The 22,008-nt window shown below is 43.2% G+C and overlaps 2 protein-coding genes across 4 annotated transcripts; one reads left to right on the forward strand and one right to left on the reverse strand.

Moving 5' to 3' along the window:
• Nucleotides 1–1,916: 1,916 nt before the first annotated feature.
• Nucleotides 1,917–13,614, forward strand: fez1 (fasciculation and elongation protein zeta 1 (zygin I)). 3 transcript variants are annotated; one of them, XM_041242432.1, is made up of 11 exons: nt 1,918–2,234; nt 5,887–6,230; nt 8,510–8,591; nt 10,052–10,138; nt 10,352–10,517; nt 11,061–11,335; nt 11,716–11,796; nt 11,934–12,009; nt 12,676–12,741; nt 13,064–13,090; nt 13,442–13,614. In XM_041242432.1, the coding sequence occupies exons 2-11, from the start codon at nt 5,926–5,928 to the stop codon at nt 13,456–13,458; spliced, it is 1,182 nt and encodes a 393-aa protein (XP_041098366.1). In that variant the 5' UTR covers nt 1,918–2,234; nt 5,887–5,925; the 3' UTR covers nt 13,459–13,614. The 3 variants fall into 3 exon arrangements, with proteins under 3 accessions (XP_041098368.1, XP_041098366.1, XP_041098367.1); XM_041242433.1 differs by lacking the exon at nt 13,064–13,090; XM_041242434.1 differs by lacking the exons at nt 12,676–12,741; nt 13,064–13,090 and having other exon boundaries at nt 1,917–2,234.
• Nucleotides 13,615–13,984: 370 nt separating this feature from the next.
• Nucleotides 13,985–22,005, reverse strand: LOC121309486 (V-set and immunoglobulin domain-containing protein 2-like). Its single transcript, XM_041242443.1, has 7 exons — nt 20,215–22,005; nt 19,097–19,263; nt 17,802–18,006; nt 16,776–16,940; nt 15,748–15,864; nt 14,941–15,079; nt 13,985–14,766 (listed from the first exon to the last, which is right to left on the reverse strand). The coding sequence occupies exons 1-7, from the start codon at nt 20,267–20,269 to the stop codon at nt 14,604–14,606; spliced, it is 1,011 nt and encodes a 336-aa protein (XP_041098377.1). The 5' UTR covers nt 20,270–22,005; the 3' UTR covers nt 13,985–14,603.
• Nucleotides 22,006–22,008: the final 3 nt, after the last annotated feature.

A 22,008-nucleotide genomic window follows, 5' to 3' on the forward strand; every position in this document is an offset into this window, starting at 1 on the left:
GCCACGGCCTTAAACACTGCCCTGTACTGTACTAACCAGCTACCTGAAAATCAATATATATATATATACCAATACATTTGGACGAATGTAGCATTGATACGATGCCTTTCATCCACACAGGATCTCGGCATCTCTCCAAGCAATGCATGACTGAATCATGGCGCTCTGAGCTGCAGTACAATATAAATAGATACTCACCACATATCTGTAGGGCCTGCTCTGCTGCCAGTCCCCCCACTCAGCAATTAGCACAGCAAGAGCCTCCCATGCAGCACAGGCTTAGTTACCAAGGCAACGGGGGCTTTTCATCGCTCCAAGTGTTCTCCTCGTATGTGTGGGAGGAGGGGTCTTTATCTTTATTGAGAAAAACATGCTCTGAATGCAGGGTACTGATTATCATGAGCTGCTGGGTTCTTTCACAAAACAACCAGAATAGAACTGAGAAGACTGATGGACCATATCTTCTGATCAAGCAGTGTTGAGATTATACATACATACATGCATATATATATATATATATATATATATATATATATATATATATATATATATATATATACACACACACACACACACACATGTATATATATAGGAAATAAAATATCTAGTTTGCCAATTCTAATTTAGCTTGTTATATTTATTGATAACTACATAATGTATCTAGCGATAGATGAATTGATACTATAAATATCCCTACCCAAAGTAGAAGACGGTTTTTATGAAGCAATTTTAATGAATAATATCCACAGTTCCTCTAGCTTATTGCCTTTATACACATGGAAGACTAAAGGGTCTAAAATATATTCCATTCAGGTACAGCGCAGAAGAATGCAGGTCTCTGAATTAACTACAGACCTTAGTGCTTCTGTACAGAGATGTCACTCAGAGGCCATTGCATCTTGCTTTGTAAGCTGTTGATGCTAACCTCTTTTGTGGGAAGATGATCAGAGCTGCCCTCTGTCTCTGTGTCTCTGCAGGTAAAGTGAATGCACGCTCTTGAACGGCCTCTGTAATGAGGTCATTTCTGGCAGCAAGCTGGAAGCTGGGGTTTGTCTGTCTGCCTTTCCCTCGCTTTCTCGTTACTGATTAACACTCTGGGCTATTGTGTTCACTGAACAGGAGAAACTGTTTACAGCACATAAAAGCACTCAGCCATACACACACATGCGAAAGTACAGTGCCATATACAAATACACAAAAGACACCCAAATAAACGTGCATGTACAGCTCAACAGATATGCACAGATAGTGAGCAGCGACTCCTCCAGTCTGGTCTCATAAAAATCATACTGGCTAATTGCTGCTACAAATACCAGACCCATATCCAGCTAAAGTGTTCTGGGGCCACTTGAAATTCTTTCCGAGTCATCAAACCTGTTCATCGGATTGCTCTGCAATTTTGAAAGACAGTTACTGTTGCTTCTACTTTTAAGACACTGAATTTTACACCTGTTAAAGCCTACACTTCAGTATATTGAAATATTAATAAACATTGTTTGGGCTAAAATTGTCAATGACACAGCTACATTGAAACTGTAAATTGGGATGACTAATGGATAACAGTCTAGCACTTAAAGAAATATATATTTAAATACATTTTCATTGATTGGTTAAGTCAGCACAATTTAAAAACAAAATCAATAGCTACTTCACTCTGCCTGTTATTGCATAAAATCACAGACCTCAAATTTCAGCAGCATTTTCATCTGAAAAATACTATTCTAGCACAAACCCCTTATACCGGTACATAAGAAATACTCAGAAAGTCAGAAAGGTTATATATGTTCCTTAGAATCATTGCTTGATAAGGCAGATGTTTTGTAATGTTCTGTTCCACCCTTCCACCTCGCCACACACAAGGCTCATGAATATTAAGAAGGTGGAGACAGAGAGGGAGTGGCTTCTCTGTGTTTCCGTGGTGATGCAGCCCTAGCTGCTACAGTGATGCTGCAATAGAGGCTGCTGCTGCTGCTGCTCACTGATTCAACAGAACCATCCGCTGCTCTGATGAGCTCTGCAATCCACAAGAGCTTGTAGAACCACTGGCCAAATCAAGAGGAACAGCAGCCACCATTGTCCTCTTAATCCTTTACATCCCCATTCCTGCATTGAAGAGGGGATGCCTTTAGCAGCTCTGCTAGCCTCGCTGGGATGCACATCACAAGGTGTTGAAATCTGCACTGCATAGGAGGGACTCTTCACAGGATACAACATTGGAGACACAGCCATCTCAGGTAGAAGAGCATCTCTCTGTCTCTCTCTCTCTCCATTGTTATTCTCTCGTTCACTTCCTTGGTATCCTCCAAGATGCTGCCCCTCCTCTCTCTCTCTCTCTCTCTCTCTCTCTCTCTCTCTCTCTCTCTCTCTCTCTCTCTCTCTCTCTCTCTGTCTCTCTCTCTGCAATGGCTTCTTGTTGGCTTTATTTATTTATTTGTATTCAGTTCCCCGCTCCTTGGCCTTGGAATGAATGGAATATGCATCTGAGGCGTTTCAGTGTGATACGTGGTGTTTTCAATCATCATTGAATGTTCATACCTATCTGTTTGTTTCTGTTTATCTGTCCCATTCACTAAAAAGCAAGCTTGTCAACAAGAAGACAACAGACATGCATATCTTTTTATCACTGTGTGTTTAACAAGTAGATGAGAAATTTTAGATTTTAGATAAACACATTGCTTTCAGATATAAAGATATAATCATACATATATACATGCAGTTTGTATGCTGCTGATAAAACAGAATCCTTCATGTATTGCTCTCTATCATGTTTGGGTTTTCACATCAGTCAGCATTGAAATCAGCTCCTGTTTAAGTGTGAGAGGGGTAGAAAGACGCTGTGGTGCTGGTAGTCTCTGCTAGGGGAGAGGCATGGTAGAGAGCAGGCTCAGGTGAAGGTGGCATTACAAACATTTGCCAACACACAACAAAACATTTGTATTCAAACTGCAGTTGCCAGTCTGCACTGCCATTGCAGGGTATTTCCCTTTTATGTTCCTGCATTAACCAGTTCTCTCTGTACGTTTGCCGTCTAATCTGTTCTTGTATACAGTACAGTCTATATCAACAGCGTGAAAGGAAAATAACATGCAGGGTGTATCTCAGGGTTATTATTATGGTTCAATTACTGCTCCAGGCTGTTCCTCAATAATTGCCCCTAACCCTTTGGGAAGATAGGGTTAGAAATCTGCTGGAAAAGTCTCTGCTCCATAAGCGTGCATAAGACTGTTGAGACATTTGTGCATTCTTGGATATAGAAGAAGCTGCAATCAGAGCTCTAGTAAATGAAACTGCTGCCTTGCACATTGTCACTGAAATTGCTTTGCAAAAGGGAGAGGCAGCTTATGGAAAACCGCTTGCACTGTACATTGTGTCTGCTCAGTAAATACATGTGTACTTACGCATAATTGCAATGGTATTATGCAGTTACAGTGTACTCAATGTGTAAATATTTTTGTATGATGTATGCAAGTATGCAATAGTGTTAGAAAAGGGTTAGCGATTATATCATGCAAAAAGATTTATACGTTTTAACTATGCATAATACCATTGCAATTATGTGTAAGTACACATGTATTTACTTAGTAACTGCTATGTAAATACACAGTAATTAGAGACACAATGTAAAGTGTAAACCCTTAGATGAATCTCTAATAAATCCATGTCTGTGTTGCTGTACAGCTGTTGTGTGGTTCTGTGTTATCTCACAGAACATGCTGCGGCCTCCCTGTTTGCTTGGTGGGCTGATTGTATGTCTGGCTATATTTTTTGTCAGCTCAATTTGTCCTCTTCTCTGAGTGTTTCTGTGTCAGAAAAAGATGGACAGATAGAGACAATGCTTCTCTCTGATTTGCATGAATATTATAGGCTATGTCATCTAAATGCAGATTCTTCAAAAAGGCTTCTTTTTAACAATTTGCTTCATTGAAAAACAGCCAAAGGCAAGAACAGTGAAGACTTCTGAAAAGGTTTCAGATCTCAATTTTCTACCAATTTCATGCCTAACATTTACCTGCTGACCTCCCAGCAAGCTGCATATGAGATAGAAACAGGATCTAAAAAAATATAATTTATAACATTGCAATTAACAGATGGTTGTGTCATAGCAATGCAACCCATGCATATTACACAATCTTAAGATTTTCTGCACTTATACATGCTGTTGTGTATGAAGTATGTTGTTGCTATCCATCCACATGTGTAAGTATGATTTAATTAAACACACGAGATGTAACCAAGTATATATGCAAATTATATATTTGAATGAGTAAGCTGTTTCACAATGGTAGTGGTCCACCTAAATGTTCTTTCCTAAGAATGCAGAACAATTGGGTGAGTTCTTCCTTTCGCTGCCCAGAACAATGGATTGCACACCAGTCATGTAGAACATCACAGGCCATTTGTATTGCACAGATGGAAGTGGGGACGAACAACAGAGGCAAAGGTAAAATTATAAGAAACTAGGTCAAATGTTTTCACTAGTGCATTTGTGAGTGCACTGACGTAGTGGCTAATACGAGAAGAGGGATGCCATTAGAAAATGTGCGATTGTTCATTGATCGTGAGGGAGGGTTGGATGGAGGAGAGCTTCCCTTGATTGATCATTGATGGTGGGAGGGTTGGATGGAGGAGAGCTTCTCTTGATTGTTCATTGATGGTGGGAGGGTTGGATGGAGGAGGGCTTCCCTTGATTGTTCATTGATGGTGGGAGGGTTGGATGGAGGAGAGCTTCCCTTGATTGTTCATTGATGGTGGGAGGGTTGGATGGAGGAGGGCTTCCCTTGATTGTTCATTGATGGTGGGAGGGTTGGATGCTTCTCTTGATTGTTCATTGATGGTGGGAGGGTTGGATGGAGGAGAGCTTCCCTTGATTGTTTATTATCTTGATTGTTCATTGATGGTGGGAGGGTTGGATGGAGGAGGGCTTCCCTTGATTGTTCATTGTTTATTGTTATTGTTTGGGTCTGCAACCAGCACTTTTCCAAACTGGATAAAACCTCTCTGTCTGTTCATTACCGCACTGCATCACCCCTGCACCTGCATCCACTCAGCCACTTTGTCACAGGTCCCTACAAATCTATCATGTATCTTAGGAATTCTTTAATGAGTTTTCCTTAATTTATGCTCAGCCCTCTTCAGACTCGATTATGTATCTGTTCCCAGGAGTTGCACCGCTGCTTGTGCTCTCTCTGCCCTGGGACCCGACAGCCAAAATAAATTAAATAGATCACTAAAATATTAATCAGAGTCCGTGTTTGAAGATAGACTGGGAGGATTTCTATTTGCACTACAGCAGGGGTTCAGTTTGTTTGCACATTGATTTTACTTGTTAAGAGGAAATACATGAAAGACAGGGGTGGTGTAGCCCTGTATTTGAGTGTGTAGCCCTGCATTCTGCTAATGCCTATCCATTCAAGGTGTGGCGAGAATGTTACTCTCTAAGTGAAATGACCCTTGAAGTACAAGTATAACAGACTAACTGAACTTAGTTTTTTTAAAATGAAAACCCATGTTTGCTGTAATGTGTTTAGAGAATGGAAGTACACAACAACTATAACCCTTTTAATTCAGTAAAAATGAAAACAGATTTACTGTATGGCAGTCCCTTATGTGCAAAAGGGTACTCATATTAAATACATAGTTGGTTTTAGCGAAATCTATTACTACTCTTACTGAGTGCTTTAAAAATGCTGCAGGACATGACAGAGGTTTGCAGGACTAGAAGGGCGGCAGATAGCCCTGTACACAGCCTCTCTATCCCAATAACACATTGTAAAATTCTGCCATCCAAATGGAGGTGTCTTTTATATAGGAGTGGAGTCATAAATCTGGATATTGAAATTCTACAATCCTGTCCTTCCGTTCCACTGACCCTGTCTCTTTCCACAGGGTTCCCACTTGCAGAGGCACCCCCTATAGGGAGACAGCATGGAAGCACCGCTGGTGTGTCTGGACGAGGATTTTGACGACCTGAGGCCCTGCCGCGATGTCGACGGGAGCCAGAGCCCCCTTATGTCCCACGGAGGGGCTCCCCCTATCAAGCGGGAAGACTTCTCGGAGCTGGAGACGTTCTCGGAGATGATCAGCTTCAAGTCCATGGAGGACCTGGTGAACGAGTTCGACGAGAAGCTCAACGTGTGCTTCCGCAACTACAACACCAAGACCGAGGTGCTGGCGCCCGTCCGGAACCAGACACACATTGTAGAAGAGGAGGAGCTGCTACAGGACGAGGAGTAAGAGCACAGCGCCAACTACACACACATTCAAAACATTTACTGCAGTCTTCAATGAACTCTTGCTTTTAGAAAGGAGAAAAATGAATTTTAATGTTACGAAACGAGAAACAAACACCTTGACAGTGCTTAATGGAACTTGGGTTATATTATTTAGTGGTTTGGTTTTGGTTTTGTAAAATTAACAGGTGTTTTCCCCCACTTTCAAAAACTAGGAGTTTATTAAAGACTGGAGTAAGCACCTGTTTATTTTACAAAACAACATTACTGTAACATATTTTCTCCTTTCCAAAACTAGGAGGGAATTAAAGACTGGAGGAAACACTGAACAAGTGGTCCTCAAAAAAACATATTGTGGGTACTGATTTGAAAAAACTCCAACTCCATTCAAAAAACAAAGCAAGGGACTAATGAAAGCCTTGGTACTCCTCATTTCCAAAGAGTTACCAGAGCACAAGGTCAAATATCCTCCATAATACTATTACAATCTTAAAATCAAATAATTTTGGTAATGGTACGAACCCCTTTTCAGTTATCTATCTATATTTTTTTAATATAGTGGGTCTTTTTTGGATGTTTCAAACGAAGCTCTGAAGCGAGCCTCTGCTGGTGAGATAGGCGCTCTGCCTGGCTGCTGATTGGCTGAGTCTGCCGTGTGGTTTATTATTCATGTCTTACAATGATGCTCTGAATAATTCAACATGTCTTATTCATGCACTTGTCCACAGCTGTTCGATCTAAAAATATATATATATTTATGTTCACTTGACTATTGAACACTTTGCCTGCCAGTGTCAAAGCCATTACAATAGCGGCATAATCTGCCGAGGCCCTGTAAAATCCAAACAGGTGTGGAGATTTTCATTTCCACAGATTGCATGATGCCCCATGTGTATCATTACAGGGTATGTTATTTTTCTATGAACTCACCAGAAAGCCCCAGGGCATAGCAAACCAAGGGAACGAAAGCCAGTTTGTGCGTTAGCATGGTTATTGCTTTTTTTTGTTGTTGTTGTTGGTTATCCTACTTTTCGCTGTCATTTATGTATATATATATTGTATTTTCGCTATCTGACTTAAACATTAACAAATCATTACTATTGAAATCTGTATTAGAGAAGGGTCCTTACACTGCAGGTATAATGCTTGACCCTTTGCTGTTAACACTAATCATGAATTACCCAAATTGGCGAATTAGCTAATTGTGAAATAACAAACATTGCATTGTCTTCCAGCAGGCAAGCATGGCAGGTCCGCCATGACGTTTAGCATAGGGAGGACTCCACTTTCTAGCACCCAGGAATAATGCCTAAGGGACACTGTGTGTCTGGTTTCATCCAGAGCTCTCCAGTGTCTTACCCAGTCCATCCCAGTATGGTGCATGTGTGCCCAAGCTGTGCAGGTGGACATTGTACTCTTCTGCATCTCTGTGTGTTCCAGCACCCAATGCTGCATGCACCTCAGGACCCTCATTAGTATTCAGTGCCAGTGGGTGCCAGTGGGTGCCAGTGGGTGCCAGTGGTCAAGGGGTGGAACATGTGTGCGAACAAGAGATGTAAAGTGTTCTGAGAGAGACTCTTGAATAGACGGCTGTTTGTCTGTGGTGCTGGGCCGTGCCATTGAACAGATTTCCTAGGCCAGCACTGGGAACAATGGCAGGCATCACTTGCTCTCTCCGGCTCTCTCCCTCTCTCTCTGTCTCTCTGGATGTTGGCATCCAGCTCCACATCAAGTGGGGTCTCAGCCGAGTGAGAGGGTAATTGAGTGGCACAAGTGCTCCCTTAAAGGTACGTCTTAGTGGCCACACACAGATGGGGGCCTATACCAGCTCACAGAGGTAAATCTGCATATTTTATTGGGCGATCAGTTTACCCAATACCTGGGTACTTGGGCTATCATGTATGTGCAATGTTCCTTAACCAATATTTACCATGCTTTTCCTAATCTTTACCAATTACTGTTGCTAAGCTTAACACCACTGTGTGCTGTATATGGCAGACCACATGTATTTAAGATAAAAGTCAATAGCAAAAATATTCTACTTGTTATATATGATATATAGTATGCTATGTATGTCTTAGCCACTATAAGTAGTATTTTTGTTTTAATATGGGTGGTGAGCTTCTGTAATCAATGACAATGACAATTTGCTGGCCATCAGCAAGCCTGTGTGCAGTGCGGTAGGAAATATTCCTGCAATACGTATTTGGAGTTCTTGGCAGTACTCAGTACTGTAGGCAGGTCACTCATGTTTGTCACTGTCTTTCTCTCTCTTGCAGTGTATGGGACGCCCTGACCGACAACTACATGCCCTTGTCTGGCTCCACTGAGACTCTCAATGGGAATCTGTCTGACCAGGAGGTACTGTACCAATCACTCTCCATCAGAGAGTCCCAGGCTCAACAGAACCAGGGTGCACGCATGCAGGGGGCGTCCCGTCATTTCTCCTACATTGATCTGTAGGCCAAGAATCTGTTTTAACAGTAAAAAAGTAGATTTTACTTGTATGCGACCAGAAAGATCTCTTGGAGGCTGTGATGAAAGTGTAGCAATCCTGCAAAGTTGCAAGTAGAGTATAACACAGAAATAGGGTTTGGTTAAACCAGCAATTCCACAGTGCTTGGTATTACTAACCAAGACCTAATAAACTGGCGTTTTTTGACTAGTCCATTGATCAGTTGCCCTTGTTTTGTCCATTCCCTGCACACCGCTGCTGCTGCTGTTTAATGGGCATTCAAACAGTGAATCCCTAGCTGTTCAGGCACCATCTCTCTCCATTAGACCTATCGAGCAACATCAAGCTCAGACACAGCCGCTGCAGTCAGGGGGGTGCTGTGCATTGTCTGAAGCAGAGCCTTGGATTCAAAGCGTCTGGCAGCCTCTCAGAGACTGAGGAGACAGGAAGCACCACCTGCTCTCTGAAGCCCTGGGTCCAGAGGGAACTGTGGAAATGGAAGGGAGCCAGACTGAGAGGCTCCAAGCTAAAGGTGGAGTTGTTGTTAACATGACTGTTCTGACTATCCCGTCTATCTCTCTGAGCTGGACAGACTTTCTGTAAGCCCCTGTGTAGATCAATCACCGGAGCTTTGGGTCGCAGTTTCAGAGCCACATCTGTACATCTCCCCTTCTCTTTAGAAATGTCTTCCAAAGGAAAGTATCTCTCCCGTATCTCAATGTTCAAGGCCGGCGGGAGAGTTTTTTTTGTTAAGACCTTGTGAAATGCATTGTGGAATGTTAGTGAAGCAGTTTCACGCACGTAGATGGACTCGGAGTTAGTTGCAGAAGGAGGAGGAGAGGCAGCGTGGCCGAGCGGTTAGAGCCAAGGGACTGGGAGGCAGTGTGGTCGATGTGGTTAGAGCTGAGTGACTGGGAGTAGCCCTGCAGTCATTTCCAATGCCTTTCAGTATTGTCCTTCCCCTCATTTGCTAATAAATAACGTCCAGGTGCTTCGACTCTGTAGCATTCTGCATGAGGAATGTCCTGGAAATGGCGCAGCTCAGTTTCAATGACAGGCTGTACAACAAGGGAAGCACAGAGCCGGCAGCACTGTGTAGCAAGGTGATAGACGCAAATAGAGTCCTTGCCGACTCTTGCCAAGACTGTTTAGGAGACCAGTCAGACAGCGCAATTAAAAGGCATTACCCTGAGAAGATAATGGAGTGAGTGGTGAGAGGTGCTGAATGTGCATTAGCCCACAAGCGCATCTGCAGGATGCCCGTGCCAAACGAAAAGAGAAATGCTTGTAGCATCATTCCTAAGATATATACCATTTTTATTTGTGATCAAAAAAGTGCCCTTCGTGTCTCCATTCTCTCTTTCAGATCCATGAAAAAGAGGAGGAAGAACTGAACGAGAAAAACGAGCACACGTGCTGCCTGAGTGACGGGCCGCTGCTCACGGCTGATCAGGTCAGGTCAGGGGGTCGTCAGCTCAGGGGTCGCCAGGTCAGGGACAGGCGCGCTAACACATTTTCAGACTCCGCTCTTCTTCGTTTGCGCTTGCAATATACAGCAAACCTGACTGGGTTGTTTCATGCCCTGTTGAAATGTAACTGTTGATTTAAAAACCTTATTGGTTGCATTAACTGGGAAAGTAAAAGGGGGCGTCTCTTTATTTGTCAGGTGATCGAGGAAATTGAGGAGATGATGGAGAACTCTCCGGACCCTGAGGAAACAGAGGAGGAGGAGGAGGAGGAGAGCGCAGAGATCTCCGTCCTTCCAGACCCCTCCCTGCTGGAGGAGATCCGTGTCCTGTCCCACGCCTCCAACAACAACTGCTCCTTGGAAGGTACCATCCAGGAAGGGGGGGCCTGGGGTCAGAGTTACAGCGTGCATGAAAAACATTATATTAAAAATGAAATGAAGAACAACGGATTCATTACTGTGACTACAAGCGGGACAAACAGAATAAATCACGTTTCTAAATGGCTAGCGGAAAAATATTACAAGCAGCCAAATAGAACTAAACATAAATTCAGTTAAAAAGGTAGTCCAGATGTGACTGGTAAAATCTCCTTGTCTTCTTGTGTGGCTCCCCTAGTCAGTTTTTCAGTATAATTCAGGAGTGTCCAATCACGGTCCTGGAGGGCCACCAATATTCCACTCCAGGTTTAACAGGTAAAATGATAGAATTACCTACTTCAGGGTCTGGATGGAGGTTTAATTGGTTCAATTAAATGATTTAGGACAGGATTGGAACAAAGACCAGGAGTGGAATGACCAATGTTGGCCACCCCTGTTCTAGTGCTTTGAGTTGAGGGCCGAGGATAGGGTTCCCATATGACTCCGTGCACACTGACACGACTGAATCCCTCCGTCTCTCCCCTGGCAGGCTTGCAGCTGATGCCCACGTCAGTGCTGGCGGAGCTGCTGGAGCGGGTGGAGGGGGCGATCCGCGAGTTCTCGGAGGAGCTGGTGATGCAGCTGGCGCGGCGGGACGAGCTGGAGTTCGAGAAGGAGATGAAGAACACCTTCATCACGGCCCTGATGGAGGTGCAGAACCGGCAGAAAGAGCAACGCGAGCTCTCCAAGCGGCGCCGGAGGGAGAAGGGCATGAGCCTGCAGGGCGCTGTCAGGACCGACAAGGTCGGCTCCATGCCGGTCAAGGTCAGTCACGCTCCCTGGGGCCTGTTTAGGGCTGCCACCTCTGAGCAAAAGAGGGTGTGTAAGGGTGGATGCATGGCAGCAATGCAGTGACGCAGCATGCTGATGATCGGCACTGTCCTGTATAGGTTTAATTGGTTAGGTGTGCTGCTGTAGGCTTTTGATCACTGTGTTTAACCGTCCCAAGTGAAAGAAGAAACATTAAATGAATTGCATGGACTGAACTGCAGGTGTTTTTCTTCAGTTCTAGTCTGCAGTCTGGAACCTGCATTTCTAAACTGCTACCTTGCCAGTGCTAACTAAAGGCATTGTGTTCTTGCTCTTGTAATATAAATTAGAGCAATGCCACGGTGCTGATCTGAGTCATGCTGTTTCTCCCCCAGCGATTCAGTATGGAGGGGATCTCCACTATCCTCCAGACAGGGATCAGACAGACTTTCGGGAATTCAGGGACTGACAAGCAGGTATTTCACCGTGTTGACAGGCTCATGTTTCTTTACCTTGTTTTTGGCTGATGGCTTGTTGTTATTATTATTATTATTATTATTATTATTATTATTATTATTATTATTATATTTTTCTTAATGATTATTTTTTTCAGTACTTAAATACAGTGATTCCCTTTGAGAAGAAAGGCACGCCTCCCTCTGTGGAAGATCTCCAGATGCTAACGAAAAGTAAGCCCTGCGTTGAAAAAACTCAGCTGCACTGCCTCCCAGCCTCTCGCCTCCAACCAGACACGGCCATACGTCCTCCTAGGCTAGGATTACCATACGACTCCACGTACATCTTGACAGTTTGGGATAGTTCAGGTGTTTCAACTCAACTGCAATGCATTCTGGTACATTATACCAGGCTACATTTACCAGAATGCATTGTGATGCGAGTTGAAAAGTCTGAATTCTCCCAAACTGTCCCAGAGTGCATGGAGTCATATGGTAACCCTATCCTCGGCCCTCAACTCAAAGCACTAGAGCAGGGGTGGCCAGAATTGGTCCTTTCACTCCTGGTCTTTGTTCCAACCCTGTCCTAAATTGTTTAATAGAACCAACTAAACCTCCATCAAGACCCTGAAGTAGGTTATTCACTCATTGTACCTGTTAAACCTGGAGTGGAATGGCCCTCCAGGACCGGGATTGGACAGCCCTGCAATTGTGCCACGCAACCCCCCAGTCCTTCCTCTAACCCCTAGATCGCTCTGCCTCCCAGTCCCTCTGCTCTAACCCAATACCGCCAGTTGCTTGTTTTCTCTTTCTCCGTATAACAGGGGGGTTAGAGTTACGTGTGGTTATCCAGTGATCAGGCTGCACTGACTGTGTGGTTTGGTTACTCTTTTTCTGCAGTTCTTTATGCAATGAAAGAAGACAGTGAGAAGGTCCCGACTTTGTTAACTGATTACATTTTAAAAGGTACAGTAGTTTATTAGACATGCTCTGTATGATGTTAAATAAGACTGGTAATAATCCAGATTATAGAATGAATTCAGGAGTACTGCTGGTATTTGTGCATGGGTATTATGTGGTTCACAATGGAACTTTCTGAATACTGGGTTTACATGGCAGAATTCCTATTGTATTCTGGATAGAGAATTCCATATATGCTATTAAGGATATTTAGAATAATATCCAAGTGGTGGTTTTCCAGATAGAAACAGGATCCAAATTGAATTTAAATGTAGCGTAATTGATCAATTCTTAATTATTTTTAAAAAATCCAATGCTGTCTTCACAGTGTCTGGGAGTTCACTGAAAAAAGCAGGTACTTTCATATTCCCTTTGTAAAATTCAATAGCACAGTTACCTAAAGTCAGGAGCAAGGCTAAACATTGTGTTGAAGCTGCCTCTGTTACTAGTGACAGCACGGCTCCATCATACCATGGTAAATTCCATTTGCTTTGCTTTTCCATACTTCTCAGTGCTTCTGCAGTTGATTCTCGACTCTTCAGCTAACAGTAATGCAGTCTAACACGCAGAGTTAAAGGAGAAGTCATTTGAGCCATAAGGTTTAAACTTTCATTTTTTCTTTGACCGTTCCCGTCAGTGTCCACAGCGCCTCTCCTCTCTTTGCATTATGGAATAACATGCTTTTTCTTTCCTCTGTGATTTTCAGTGCTGTGCCCTACTTAACGCTACGACGGCCCCTCTCTTGAGAAGTCGCAGGCTGCCTGGGGTGCGATTCTTCCACTCTCCAGCCAAAACTGCATGAGCTCCCATACATTATTAATGACGCATCATTGTATGTAACTCATCGAGATCCTGAATAAAACACAGTCTTTGCTGATATCACCTTGGTTTGTCCTTTAACAGCTGACTGGCATCGCACAAAGCCATTGCTAGATAAAGCAAAACAATAGAATTGCTGCAGAATACCATGCATTATTGTGAAAAAAATCGATAAGCAGACAACAGCATTGTCTGCAGTGACAATACAACACACGTACCAGTTAACATGGCTCCATTATCTATCTAGATATAGATAGGTGTGATATATATATATATATATATATATATATATATATATATATATATATATATATATAGACACACACAACAGTTTTTATATATCACAGAGAATTCAAAAACAGCAAATAGCTCTACACATTTATGTAAAAAAGAAAAGTAAATCGATAAACTAAACTCATTTTTTATCAATTGCTTTTATTCTGTGTTAAGTATATATATTGATTGATGAGTATTCAGTTGAGTCCTGATTCTCCTTGGATAGAGAGCTAATACAGTTGAATACTGCATGGTGTATTGATTCAATTGGAATATTTGCACCCATTTGTAAAAATATGCTTAGATAGAGAATATTCACATTCAAAAAGGTTTGGCTCGCGTAACCTGATGCATACACTCATGAATTAACCAAACACAAGCAGCTCCTGTAAGCGGAGGTCCAGGACTGAGGCCAGTGGAACCCGGGGTGTTTAAAACCCTAAGTGTGGAAGTCACAGATCTTGATTGGATGAGTACCAGCCCACACCCAGTGAAAACGTCACAGTGCATCGCAGTGAATCGTGTTGAATGAGATTGAGCAGAAAATATCACCAATTCAGTGGTTCAGGACTAACTGACAGCAGGAAACAACTAATAAAAAACACATTTGTGATTTCAAACAAACGTACAAGAATTGACTGTCTGCAGCTTAGTCACGCAACAGAGACACAGCCTGCTATTCAATGGCAATGAATGCATTTTCTGACAGGCATGTGAAATAGGAAGCTGCCGGATGCAGATTGTGACGGGGCTGCATCTGATGATGCTGGAGGTCACACCACAACATTGAACTGTGAGCTGGTGTGGCTGGCATGGCTGGCGTGGCTGGTGTGGCTGGCAGTCTCATGTCTGTCGAGGGAGCGGCTCAGGAGGTGGGACTGGTTCTCTTCATAGTCATGACTGGGGTTCTTAAAGGAAGGGGCCATGGCATCCACCCTGAACCACAAAAAAGAAGATGTCAGCATCAAACACAGCTTGATATTCTCAAAGCCATTTCAGAATGTTGTTTAGTTGTATAAAGACACCAGCGCTACTGAAAACAGACCTTAAAATAGCTTTGTGACAAAGGGCAGCTAATTTATAAGAATAAGATAAACAAAGGCTAGGTACCGTATTTCGCTTCCAACTGTGGGTGTTTTGGGGTGATTCTTCCTGTACCAGAAGAAGTATCCTGCCACCCCAGCCAGGAGGAGGAGAAACAGAAGGGCCCCCATCACCGCCCCCGCCACCACCCCTGCATTGCTAGTAGCTGAAACACACAAAAGACGTTTCACCTTATTAAACAAACCCACAGAGCACAAGAGAAAACTGGCTTTCATTATTCAACTGACCCTGTAAAAAAAAATAAAACACACACACACATCAAAAACATAATGCAGCATCGGTGCCGTCATTTTCATTGTTTATAAAAGATTGTATTGCAGGGATGGAAATGAGACTCCCATTGCATAGCAGTTTTACCCATTCTGGGTTTTACTGCAAGCTTGATTAGCCACAGTGTATAGGTAACAAGTTCAGGTGTGTCTCATTAAATTCATAGTAAAACCTAGAATGGGTCGAACTGCTATGCAATGGGAATCTTATTTCCATCCCTGGTATTGCTTCTGTTGTATACATTTTAATATGGAACAATGTGCAGTATTTGCTGCCACCATGTGGATAACCCTATGAGTTGTTTCCCGGTATTCAAACATACAGTCTGTGCATTGGGATTTCATACAATACTGAATTTGCTTTACTAGTTGTGCCCTCTAGTGTTATAAATATATATAATTGCAGTTTAAATGGTTCAATTTAGAATTTCAAACAGTGTTGGAACAGGAGTGGAAGGGTCAACTTTGGCCACCCGTGGCTTGGTGGCTTCTCTAGAAGCCTGAGTGTATATTGGATGGTGGTCTGGCCGGCAGTGTAACTTACACACTCTGATGCTGACTGTGCAGCTGGCAGCTCCTATCTCGTTGGTGGCCCGGCACTGGTATACTCCGTTGAAGGCGTAGGATAGATTCCGCAGCAGCAGCGTTCCGGACAGCTGGTCTGGGAAAGAAAGCACAAAGTACATTACTGGAAGCAGGTTTGCTTTAGGGCAAATTATTAGAACGGTATTTAGATCCGCCAGCCTTAATTGAATAGACCCCTATTTTGTTTAATGGCCATACAAGCAAAGATATCGAGAGAGAGAGAGAGAGAGAGAGAGAGAGAGAGAGAGAGAGAGAGAGAGAGAGAGAGAGAGAGAGAGAGAGAGAGAGAGAGAGAGAGAGAGAGAGAGAACACACATAAAACAAACACATGGAAAGCAGTAGGGAGAGAATGCTATTGCTGACAGAGGCAGGTACAGCCATGCTCAGAGTAAACATTTCATGTTGAAAGTAAAGGATAACATTGAGAGAAACCACAGCTAACGCTATTCAGTGCCCTGCTCGAGGGAGGGGCAAGCATGGGCTCAGTGTTTGTGTTGCACACTCTTTCATTCTCCTGGAACTGTTCTTGAGTAACAACAGCAATTGTCAGGGCTCAATGAAAGAATAACACATTCTAACTTCTATTCAGGCTCCTATTCTTTTAAGGTGATTGTGCCAGGCAAAACAGTCCGAGGGTTTAGAAAAACACTGTGGAGTAGCTCTGAACAGATACGTTCTCTCGGCTGTTAGGAGTCCAGATTTCTTCATTCCTCACTGCCAGTGTAACAGAAGGCAAGCTTGATGTCAGCTTGAATATGCTGAGATATATAGATTCCCAGCCTCACGGGTGGCTTCTCTATTCAGATACTTTGTGTGGATAAGTGTAATTTTGCGATACTTCCCCCATGTTTATTTCCCATGCTATAAGACGTCCATGTGGTGCACCATGCTTGCCTGTGCTTCACCATGCAGACGCTATGCCCTTTCTATGTACACTGCAGTACACTTTGCAGCGCCCTTCAGGGGCGTGACAGTGAGCTGCCTGACCTTGCACCATGTTGGCCTCTGGCACAGGTATCTGCGCTGCAGTCTTCTCTCTGGTCCAGGTGTAGATGGGCTGGGGGACTCCCTGTGAGGAATGGCAGCTGAGAGTCACGTCATTACCGACTAGGGTGTTCCCTGTCACTAGGCATTCTGGGGTGGAGGGGGCCACTGGAACAGAAAAGGGATCCGATCACATTTTAACAGACTTTTAGGATGCATTGATGAATGAATTAGCACATGGTATAGTTACACTGTTCAAGTTGTAATGGCTAAAACATTGGGCACTGTGTAAATGGGGTGCCAGCTAGGGAGCGGCCTTGATGTGTTAAGCAGCCTCTTCTCGTAATCAGCTTTTATAACATACCTTTGCAAGGAGCATATATCGGGCTTATGTCTTTGTGTGTGATTACATCACCTACCAGCCCTGCTGCTGCCTTTCCCCTGTCCACGCTACACTCCCCTGCCAGCCTCAAGTCCGCCCAGGACTTGCTCACCAGGCTACAGTCCGACGAGTGCCTGCTGGGGTACCTGCATCCCAATCCTAACACCAATGCAGCGAACTCTGTTAACGCAGGCAGGCGCATCACACAGGTTGAAGCAATCCACACACAGGCGGAGGGCGGGCGCGAACCTGGGACCTCTGGCACTAAAGCATAGCGCCGATACCGCTGTACAAAAGAGCCGGCTCCTTTGCAAGGAGCGTATATCGCTGCTGCCTTCCCCCGTACACGCTACAGTACTTTAATTTGTATGATAAGCCTCGCGGATCATGTCAACTAATCAGATTGTGAGTACACCAGTCGTTAACCCAGGACGTTCTCCGACAACCTTGAAACTCCCACCGCAACCACGGATTAGTTTGAAATTTTATACTGTACATAAATAAAACCATGGAAGCACATAGAAACATAAGTACTCCTACTTCACAAACAAAAAAATGCAAGCATTATCAAGCAGGCCTGCCTGCCGCAGAGGACTCGAATGCCTAGTTAATAAATAAGACCCGGCAGAGCGGCGGGCGGCACGTACTGAGCACGGTCAGGCTGATGACCCCCTGCCCTGTTCCACTCCAGTCTCCTGGGTTGATGATGTCACAGATATACTCTCCCGAGTCCGAGGGCTGCAGATCAGTGATCCTGGCCGAGGCGATTCCTCCAGTGGGAGGGTCCTGGAGCAGCTGCATCCTGCCCCTCAGCGAGTTGATCTGGTACAGCTGCCCGTCAAAGTAAAGCATCTGAGGGGAGAGGGCGCAGCAAGCGAGCGGGGCATTACAATTCATTCAGGAGTAAAGACTGGAGAGCTCAGGCAGGAGCTACCATTGTGCTGATTACTATCTGGATGGGGCAACTTTAGGTTAACATCTAAATGTAATATAAAGTAATTTTAAGAGGTTATGGTTACTCTATATTACAACAAACTGATCCATAACAGCCACTGGTGGTTCTGAAGCCATACAGTGATTACTAATAACTAGTGAATACACTGAGTGAAGGAAGAAGATAGCAATTCCTGAGCAGATAAAAAATAGTTTTTTATACAAGCCAGGCTGAATTCCCTTGATGGATCCTTATATAGCTGCTCTTTTGTGGATACTTTGTTCTTTTAAAATGTTGGCTTCTATATTGGCCTATACAGCCATCATTCTGTTTTGTTTGTGTGTGTGCTCAGCATAGAGAGGTCTGATCTGAAGAACAATGTCATTTTGTTGCATTTGCTGGATAATAGGATTTGGAATCCTGATGAAAGTGAATGGCAACGATTTAAATTCTGTTAAAACTTGGACCCCTCTCACGCTGAGCCCTACCCTCTGTGGTAATCAGTTCAGTTCTGTATAGACCAGGCTTAGACTCCTCTCACGCTGAGCCCTATCCTCTGTGGTAATCAGTTCAGTTCTGTATAGACCAGGCTTGGACCCCTCTCACGCTGAGCCCTATCCTCTGTGGTAATCAGTTCATTTCTGTATAGACCAGGCTTGGACCCCTCTCACGCTGAGCCCTATCCTCTGTGGTAATCAGTTCAGTTCTGTATAGACCAGGCTTGGACCCCTCTCATGCAGAGCCCTACCCTCTGTGGTAACGAGTTCAGTTCTGTATAGACCAGGCTTGGACCCCTCTCACGCTGAGCCCTACCCTCTGTGGTAATCAGTTCAGTTCTGTATAGACCAGGCTTGGACCCCTCTCATGCAGAGCCCTACCCTCTGTGGTAAGCAGTTCAGTTCTGTATAGACCAGGCTTGGACCCCTCTCACGCTGAGCCCTACCCTCTGTGGTAATCAGTTCAGTTCTGTATAGACCAGGCTTGGACCCCTCTCACGCTGAGCCCTACCCTCTGTGCGTTGATCGGAAGAGTTCCGGGGGCTGCAAAGCGCCACTCCACATTAAATCCTTTTTCGATGGTGCTGGTGCTGTATTTACATGGCAGATCCACAGACGAACCTACGTTTCCATAAACTGGATCTGTTGGCACAGTGACGTCCATAGAGAAGGCAACATCTAGAGTTGGAAAGGAAACAAATGAGTCGCTGGGGCTGCTGTATAGAAAAGCCTTTATTAAATGAGGTCACATGATTTATTTCTCGGTTTTCCCCAGAGGGGACGTTGTAGAGGGACACAAGTGCTTTTAACCTGCAGTTTGATGGCTTGAATTAAGAGTTGCAAATGTACATTTCTAGGTTCTTTGCTCTACAGTTGCTGTCTCTAAATCCTGAGAGGGCGACATGCGCACTCAGAACAGGAGGATTTCCTGTGCATTTATTTTCTGGGTGTTGCTTTGTCAATAGTTCCTATCAGGCTACACATAAGTGGAGACTGGACTTTATGTATGAATTCAGTAAAAACAATATTTGCACGATAAGGTCAGGTGTGGCGTTCGCTCATGAGAAGACGTGGTTTCGTTTTTAAATAGTTGTGTTTCCGAGTTCTATTTTGCTACAATCTATGGTAACGCCTGATTCGATGAGGAGTTTAAATATACGAAATACAAAAAATCTGTAGAATTTAGTTAGAGATCACCTTCTATTACATAAACATATTGAGATGGCATGATAGTGGCGTCAAAAAGTGACATCAAAAAGCGTGCTATTTATACGGTTCCTAATGTCTATAGAAAAACCTTCTATTTCACGTGTTCTTCTTTTGCTGTTAAATTATTTTTTGCTCTGTTTAAATAAAAAAAGAAACTGTCAGTGGCAAAGTTGAGTAGAAAAACTTCCAGCTTCTTCCCACTCATCATCGGTGCTGACTCTTATTATACAATCAATATGGCTACATTTACAAATACTAAAAGAATCTCGAATAAACTCCAGAACAAAATGTTTCAACTACAAGTCTTTTCCAAGGTCTTCAATTTGACTTCCATTCTAAATCATTGAATTTAAGTTTCCTTTCGTATTTCAAAATCACTCCTATATCACTCTGTCCCTTGCAAAGGAAAGGGATACTTACCGATATTTAGAGAGACTATCCAGACGGCCAGCAGGCCATTAAGAGTGGGCGCCATTCTGCCAGGTCTCTGCTCTCTGCTGTGTTTTTCCTGACTGATCAAGATAACATGTCTTTCTTCCCTCGCCTTCGCTAAGCAAACAGGCGTACCTGGAGGGCTGTTTCAACTGAAGCAAAAGGAACAGGTGCCTGGGTATCGGCTGAAGGGGAGGGATTGAGAGAACAAAAATCTGACTGTTGCAGGTCAAGATAAGCTGAGGATCACCTGAGTCTGTCAGCTCAACCCACTGGAGCACTTTGCTTCCCAGTCCAGCAGCTCTAACCACTAGTCCAGTTCTAACCACGCGTTAACACTGCCTCCCAGAACCTCTTCTCAACTCATTGTTCACTTGCTTGGACAACACTACTAGTAGTTCTACTGTATTAATCTCTGCGTAGGTTGGTACTGGAGCTCACAGGCTTGAAACTCTTGGCGAGACACAATTACAAAATGTGGCCACTAGGTAGCTGTAGTGGGTAAGTTAACAATGATCCTTTTCTGTGTACCTTATCGAATAAGACAGTCACTGTGTTAGCAAAGTCTGAAACAGTTTGGTTTTATTAAAAATATTTTTTACAAAGTATAGCTGAAGCATTTCAGTGCCGTATATATATATATATTTATAATAGTTATCTCACACGCACACATCATATAAACACTGCACATGAGAGCAGCATATGCTGTTCACGCGATCTTGTTTTAATGTGTGTGAACTGCTACTTTAGAGTTTATTACAAGCCATGGGTCTGGTCTAAGCTGTGCAATGTTACACTGGTTTTGTAATACAGGCAGGTTTACTTTCCTTTCACAAAGAGATCCAAACCATACACGAAAACAAACGGGATTGAAAAATGGAACATCCTTATGCTTTTTGGTAAAAGTTGTGCTAAAAGAAAAATAAAAAACTAAGTGGGTAAAAACAAAAAAACAAATAATAATAATAATAATAATAATAATCCCAGTATGGCTTTTTAAAAGCAGACACTAGTGAATTTGAACCTGTGTGTCTTTTATTCTCATCTTTTGTCTTACGGGTATAAAACATTTGTTTCCTAAAAGGAAAAGTATTACAAAAATCTTAAAAGGACTCTAAATGAACAGTCTCACTATACTGTTAGAAGGCTTAGCCAACCAGGCAGAATCTATGAGACCTGTAACCACAGCAGAGCCCATCTCAATGGATAATGGATGAATGACCTTTATGACATCACTCAAACCCCCTGCATTGGAATACCAATTTTCAAAGGAAGCTAGATTCATTTAAAAGCACCTGCTGCACAAACCCCTTTCATTTTTTTCTCTTGCTAGTTAAAACGTTTTTTGACTTTTTTTAAAAAAAATTACTGCTGCAAACATTTCACCGGAACAAACACGTAGCGAGTCTGGTCCAGTGTTTCTCAATATGAAAAACTCTGAAGAGACAAAGCTGTTACGCCACATCATTTTCTATGTCTTGAACTTTTGGATTTATGATCATGATTCACACTATTCTTTGAATTTAGATTTCTCTGCTTCTTGCTGTAAATGACTAGGAAGCAGTCTGCAAATTGCCAGCTCATATCTGACATTGGAAAGATACAAGATGTATTTCAACAAATACACAAAATACTAATAAATAATACACATCCTTATACATTTAGCATAACAATTGGTATAGCGTTAAAAAGACACACTCAACTGACTTAAGTCAATATCATACTGTTAAATGTGTGTAGATTTTGAATTTCAGTCTTAGAAGGACACACACACACACACAC

This window comes from Polyodon spathula, unplaced genomic scaffold (assembly GCF_017654505.1).
Source record: "Polyodon spathula isolate WHYD16114869_AA unplaced genomic scaffold, ASM1765450v1 scaffolds_1290, whole genome shotgun sequence".
Taxonomy (NCBI): Eukaryota; Metazoa; Chordata; class Actinopteri; order Acipenseriformes; family Polyodontidae; genus Polyodon; species Polyodon spathula.

Coding starts and splice junctions, on each gene's coding strand:
- fez1 (XM_041242432.1), top strand. CDS start 5,926: ATGGAAGCACCGCTGGTGTGTCTGGACGAGGATTTTGACGACCTGAGG. Junction 10,139..10,351: donor CGCTGCTCACGGCTGATCAG/GTCAGGTCAGGG, acceptor TTTATTTGTCAG/GTGATCGAGGAAATTGAGGA. Junction 11,797..11,933: donor ATTCAGGGACTGACAAGCAG/GTATTTCACCGT, acceptor TATTTTTTTCAG/TACTTAAATACAGTGATTCC.
- LOC121309486 (XM_041242443.1), bottom strand. CDS start 20,269: ATGGCGCCCACTCTTAATGGCCTGCTGGCCGTCTGGATAGTCTCTCTA. Junction 16,941..17,801: donor CATCAGCCTGACCGTGCTCA/GTACGTGCCGCC, acceptor TTTCTGTTCCAG/TGGCCCCCTCCACCCCAGAA. Junction 15,865..16,775: donor AGAGGCCAACATGGTGCAAG/GTCAGGCAGCTC, acceptor TTTCTTTCCCAG/ACCAGCTGTCCGGAACGCTG.